We start from the raw sequence: 6,979 nt of genomic DNA, 5'->3' as shown, positions 1-6,979 counted from the left end.
TTGGTCAAAATTATCATTTTGTCGCAAAAGTTTGAAAATTGAAGTATCCCAAATGATAGAATTGAAACTTTTACTTTCCCAAATGGTTGAATCCCAAATGATCAAAAAGTTTTAATAGTAATCCCATTTGGCCGAAAATCTCAACTGTCGCAAAAGGTCGAAGATTTGATTTTCCCATCTGACCGATTCTCAAACAGTCGAATCCCATTTGATAGAAAAATTGTGTAGCTCGTCGCAAATGCTCGAATCCTATTAAGTAGAAAAGTTTTGTAGTTTGTCGCAAATAGTCGAATCCTATTTAATAGAAAAGATTTGTAGTTTGTCGCAAATGATCGAATCCCTTCAGACCGATAGCCGAGTGAGAAACAGGAGAAAGAAATAGAAAAACCGGTTCTACCGATTGAGCTCAGAATGTGTTGAGCTGAGCCAGGTAGAAAGAATTTCTTCTCTGTGCCTGAGCCCGCATGAATGTATGAGCTGGGCCCCTAGCTTACATATTTATTAGGAGCTCTCATACGCCATATCCGATCACGAAAAAAATTGGCACATATTTACATGAAGAAGAAGAAGAAGAAGAAAATATATTTCTTCATGATTTAATTATACCTTTTCATGAATTACACTCAGTATTCTGGTACCTGATTTATCATACTTCTACATACCTTAATTAATACATCAATATTTATCATCGGTGCTGCGTTAGAAAATAAATGAAGTTATATGCTTTGTCTAATAACATACAAGGATTACAATCCCGTTTTTTTCCAACAGATACTGACCTTCCAGATACTGACTTCTGATACCGACTTCATGTATATCATTATAGCTAGTTGCATTTCTATTTAAATATTGTGAGAAATTGATGATTTTGATTGGATTTGAAAGTCAATTTCAAACAAGAATTATTTCTTAAAACGAGTTGTAATATAGGAAATGAAACTATTAATATTCTACTCATGAATATAAGGAGCCTATGGGAAAATTTTGAAGAGTTTATCATCGGTGCTGCGTTAGAAAATGAATAAAATTATCTGCTTTGGATTATCTCTAATCTTTTCATTGCTCTTATCAGATTTTCTTTTGTTTTATTTTTCATTATACTTTTTTGGAAATAATGTCACGTTTTGTTTCTTCTGAAGAAATTTGAAGTATTACAAGATTGCCCTTATATTGATGGTTGCGGGGGCGGAGCGACTGTTGTTCGATGGAGAAACAAGGGCGGTACGACGGCGGAGTGTGCGATTTCGATCAAATGCAATCCAAGATGGCGGCTAAAATGGCGAAAATGTTGTCAAAAAAAGGGTTTTTCGCGATTTTCTCGAAAATAGCTTCAACAATTTTGATCACATTTATACCTAAAATAGTCCTTGTTAAGCTCTATCAACTGCCACAAGTCCCATATCTGTAGAAATTTCAGGAGCTCCGCCCCATCTAGGTAGAGTTTGATTTTAGATTTATCAGATTAATTCAGGAAATAAAATCCTTATTTGTGAAGATTGTATACTTTGAACTGTTCTAGAAATGTTCAAACACCGGATCCTGGAGGAAAATCTGAATGCTTCAAAAATTGAGATTGAATTGAGGTGCAGTAACGTAAACCAGTTTGTAGCTCAAAAAATTGCTACTTTAAACAGGAAGAGATTAAAGTATTTTGGAGCACCACAATAAGGACCTTTCTTAATAGATAAATGACATGCATATAAGTTTTTGATAAACAACAGTAGTAAAGAAATGGCGACTCTAGCACACTGCAACAGAATTCTCCACCCAACCTAACCTAACTTAGGAAAGAAATTTCAACCCAACCTAACCTAACCCAACTAACCTAACCTAACCTCAAGGTCAAAGGTCAAGGTCAAGGTCAAGGTAAAGGTCAAACAAAACTTCAAACTCAGAGAAAAAAAACTTGGAAAAAAAAATTAGTGAAAAAACTTAGAGAAAGGAAGAAAAAACTTAGAAGAAAAATAATAACAAAAAAAAATTAATAACAAAAAATCAAAAATAAATGAAAATAAATCAGAAGGCCTCAAACCCACTCTGGAGTGTATATATAGTGTTCACAATAGTGAGAGGACCATCAATGTTCAGTCAAGAAATATAGAAGACATATCTCCCCCTGTTCAGTTCTAGGACCTAGCGTTTCAGCACACAGCCACACACTTCTCTTTATGAGAAAGTATCCTAGGACACACCACTGCCGTTTTGATCTTCAATTGTATAAAAAAGGTTAGTACAGAAATGTTTTTTCTATATGTTTTGAAAAGAGATAAAAAAATTTGTCTTATTCTACTCATAAAAATGGATATGTATTGATTTATATGATTAATTTATTATTATTTAGTCTTCATACCTTATTCTACGGTTGGCAGCCTTGACTGCTGTGAGAAACTTTAGTGAGATCGTGCTCAAGTGAAATTTCAAATCAAACAGTTTAAAATTCTAATAGTGTCGTTAAAAGTTACCAATTCAACAATTTAAAGACTAACAGTGACAAGCTATCAAATTTGTTTTGTGTAAATTGCAGTTTAGTATCAGCCTCTGATGAGAGCGGACGCACTTTGGATAGCTCCCTTATCTATTTGTGAAACGAGCGTGTTTGATCATAATGAATTGCCGTAAATGTACGAAATTAATAGTGCGGTCTTCAAAGGACAAAACGAATAAAGTCCAGTGCAGTGTATGTAAAGAGAATTTCCACGGACAGTGCTTGGGTCTTAGTGATGCTGACCTGAACGGTCTCCTTATCTCTGGTCGTGCGTGGATGTGTGCTGACTGTGCGTGTGAGCGTAGGAGGAGTCGTAGCCACAGCGATGGTGGCATTGTGTGTAGTGTCAACACAAAGGACGTAAGTAGCTTAGACGGCTTAAAAAAGTTGATTCACGAACTAGGTGAAAAAATGGACAGTGGTCTAAAACGTCTTGAACAAGACTTAGGTAAATCGCTTGATTTGTGTCATGAAAAGCTCGACGAAAACTCTTGTATACTGGCTACACAGCAGGCTATCATTGATAAACAAAACCAGTTGATTGAGTCTCTCAGATTGGAAAATTTAGCATTGTCTAAAAAAGTCACGGAACTGTCGGTGAGATTGGATGATGCAGAACAATATTCGAGGTCGAACACTCTTGAGATTTACGGAGTTCCTGTCACTCAGAATGAAGACGTCTCCAGCATTATAAAAGAGGTTGGTAAAGCCCTGGATGTTGCAATCACGGAGGATATGATCGATGCCTGTCATCGTTTGAAGCAGCAAAATAACCGGCCATCTCCTGGGATAATCGTACGCTTTGTTCGCCGAGCTATTAAGGAAAAAATGTTGGAGAGGCGACGGGTGAAGAGGACTCTGTCTACAAGACATATAGGCATGCCAATGGATACTCCCGTCTACATAAACCAGTCTCTATGTCCGGCTAGAAGAATTTTATTTGCTAAAACAAAAAGGGTGAAAAATCAGATGAACTTTAAGTTTCTATGGGTTGACAAAACGGGTAACATAAAGATAAGAAGAGACGAAAACTCGGCCATTCATCTAATCAAAACTGATAATGATATCGCAAAACTTGCAGGCAGTGGAAGCGGCGTTGATAAGACGCCAACACAGCTGACTGCGAGTCGAAAAACTAACTAAAATAAAACAGTTATCAAATAAATCCCTGCTATGATAAACCCCAATGCACTCTACTATTACGATACCAATGTTATTTTATTTTTTGTTGTAAAGCTATTTATCTTTCTAATTCAATGTACTGCTATAGTTTATTATTTCATTATTAAAAATGAATTCTCCTAATGTAAACTCTGAATTGATAAAATTAAATTATCAAAATATTCGAGGTTGTCGCACTAAAACCAATGATTTGTTCAGATCTGTACTAGGTGAAACTTATGATATTGTAGCATTGTCTGAGACATGGTTGAGTAATGAGATTCATGATAGTGAATTGTTCGATTCTCGTTATCGGGTATATAGGTGTGACCGTGATAGATTGGTGTCTGGAAAGCGGTGGGGAGGGGGTGTACTTTGTGCAGTGAAAAACAGTTGGCATTCCCGACTCATTCATGTCTGGGCGACAGCGCGCTATGAATCTTTACTTGTCAAGTTATCTGCACAAGATAAAGTAATCTTTATCAATGTTGTCTATTTCTCCCCTGAATCTGGTCTTCTCGATTACTGTGACTTCTTTGATTTTATTGAAAGTGATAATAATATTTTTTCACATGATTTATTAATATTGGGTGACTTTAATCTGAATGAATTAAATGGTTCAAGTTTTAATTTTGTTGGTGGTCCTAGTAAATATGCCAGACTGATGAATTGCATGTGTTTATTCAACTTAGTATCCTTTAATAATGTTTTAAATGCCAATGCCAAAACTCTTGATCTAGTGCTGAGTAATCTACCTCTGATTGTTTTGCACGAAACAAGCCCCCTGCTTGCTGAAGATCCACATCACCCAAGCTTAGATATTAGTTTTTTGATTAAAAAGAGCCTCTTGCATCCCCCTTTGAGTATCGAGTATTACAATTTTAAAAAAGCAAACTACTATGAATTTTATCTCACACTTAGAGATTCAGATTGGCATAGACTTTATGAATTCAACGATGTCGATCTCGCTGTAGACTATTTTTACGATTTATTGAATTATGCTTTCGCTTCGCATGTGCCCAAAAATAAAAATATTATTAAATCGAAGTATCCGGTTTGGTTTACTAGAAGCATTATCCAGATGATTAAATTAAAAAAGAAATGTGCACGGAAAAAATCGTTTTCGGGATATTATTTGAACAAATTCAAGGAATTGAGAGCTGCAATAAAAAGTGAAATCAACATAGCACAACAAAATTATATAGAATCTCTACAAAATAACATAAATTCAAACGTTAAACACTTCTGGAACTATGTTGCGAGTAAAAAAGAGTCTAGATCGGACTCAAAGTGTTTTGAGTGGAATGGGTGCAGGTATACCGATCGGGAAGTACCGCAGGCTTTTGCTGATTATTTCTCATCTGTTTACAATAACAGCAACAACCGTAATAACATCCAACATAATAATGATAATGAATCATATGACAGCATTTCCTCATCTCCTCATCTTGACATATTACAAGTTTCATATATTTCTGAAAATGAAGTAAATTCAGCTATAAATAAACTTAAAGCAACTAGATCTTGTGGGCCTGACGGTGTACCAGCATACATTATAAAAGGTTGTAGAGATATTCTTATTCAACCTTTACAATTTATCTTCAATTTGTCCTTGAGATTGAATAAATATCCTAAAAAATGGAAAGCTGCAAGGGTGACACCTGTTCATAAGACTGGTGGAAAGAATATAATCTCGAATTTTCGTCCCATTACTATCCTCAATTCTCCAAGTAAGGTCTTTGAATATATTTTATATAGCAAAGTTTTCAACCATGTAAGACCCGCAATCTCCTCATTCCAACATGGTTTTATGCCATCGCGCTCAACTATAACTAATCTGTTGCAGTTCACCCAATCTGTCTCTTCGCAGCTAGACATGCATGGTCGTATGGATGTTATCTATTTAGATTACAAAAAAGCCTTTGATTCGGTGGATTTTGGGATTCTGTTGAAAAAATTGAAATGGTTTTGCCTGTCTGATAGTTTGATTGCATTTTTTGAGAGTTATCTAACCGATAGGATGTCTTATGTGGTTTTTAATAATCACAGATCTCTTTACTTTACCAATTCTTCTGGGGTTCCACAGGGGTCAAACCTTGGTCCCTTGTTGTTCGTCCTACTCATGAATGATCTGCCTGACCATATTAAAGAATCTAGTATTTTGCTTTTTGCAGACGATGTAAAACTTTTCAGACCTATTTCTAGTCTGGAGGATTGCTGTCTCTTGCAGCGGGATCTGAATGCGATTCATGACTGGTGTTTGAGAAATAGATTGGAAATAAATATATCAAAAACAAAATACATGATATTCACACGTCAGAAAAATCCTTTTCATTACAATTACAATATTAATAATGCAATCCTCGATTGTGTTATCCGTATAAAGGACCTGGGCGTCATAATGGACCCTACTCTTGAGTTTAAGGAACACCTAACACATGTTATGAATGGTGCTAATAGGTCGCTAGGGTTTTTATTTCGAAATTGTAGGCCTTTTACAGCATGTGACGTTGTTTTGAAATTGTACTATGCTACAGTGAGGAGTAAACTTGAATATGCTGCTTTAGTTTGGGCTCCATTTCACAGCAGCGCTATTCTTGATTTAGAAAAAATTCAGAATAAATTTTTAAGGTATCTTTATTTTAAAAAGTTCAACGCATTCTGTCCGATAGCTTTTTCAACAGACAATCTAAGGTTGATATTTAATGTTCAAAGATTGGAAGAAAGGAGATCTGTCAGTTCCCTCTTGCTATTATATAATATCCTAAACAATCAAGTATTCATGCCAGAATTTATAAGTATGTTGCAACTTCATGTCCCGTTTAATAGACCAAAACCAAATATTCTGTTCCACATGCCATTTATCAGAACGACTCATCATTGCAATTCTTATATATACAGAACTTTACGTTTGTACAATAGAATAAGCCACTGCATTGATCCGTTTGCTGACCGTTTCAAAACCTTTAAGAAATCCTGTGAACTAGCATATCGCTCTATAGCTAACTCATGATTGATAAATAATTATACTAAACTCCCTCATTTTTTTTTCTCTCTTCTAAAGCCCTATTTTTCCTCTATTCTCTATTTTATTCGTTATTTTATTTTTCTTATCATTTTTATTTCATTCTTCTTCATTTTCTATTATCATTGGTTTATTTTATTTTTTCATTTCGCCTCTTCTTATCTTATTAGTATTCAAAAATTGTGTTTACAATTTTATTTTATTTTCATTCTTATTTTGCATCAAATATTATGTATCTAAACTAGTTGATGTCAATAAGGCTCTTCATGGATTTATTCTGTGAGCTTTTGTATGTAAATAAATAAATA

The 6,979-nt window shown here is 34.8% G+C and overlaps 1 protein-coding gene across 1 annotated transcript; it reads left to right on the top strand.

The window, feature by feature from the left end:
- Window positions 1-2,605: 2,605 nt before the first annotated feature.
- LOC120350223 lies at window positions 2,606-3,628 on the top strand. Its single transcript, XM_039422789.1, has one exon. The coding sequence runs from the start codon at window positions 2,606-2,608 to the stop codon at window positions 3,626-3,628; it is 1,023 nt and encodes a 340-aa protein (XP_039278723.1).
- The last annotated feature ends 3,351 nt before the right edge of the window (window positions 3,629-6,979 follow it).

Source organism: Nilaparvata lugens, chromosome 3 (genome assembly GCF_014356525.2).
Source record: "Nilaparvata lugens isolate BPH chromosome 3, ASM1435652v1, whole genome shotgun sequence".
Taxonomy (NCBI): domain Eukaryota; kingdom Metazoa; phylum Arthropoda; class Insecta; order Hemiptera; family Delphacidae; genus Nilaparvata; species Nilaparvata lugens.
Note: the sequence above shows the minus strand (reverse complement) of the source record. Positions and strands in the feature narration are given on the sequence as shown.

Coding starts and splice junctions, on each gene's coding strand:
- LOC120350223 (XM_039422789.1), top strand. CDS start 2,606: ATGAATTGCCGTAAATGTACGAAATTAATAGTGCGGTCTTCAAAGGAC.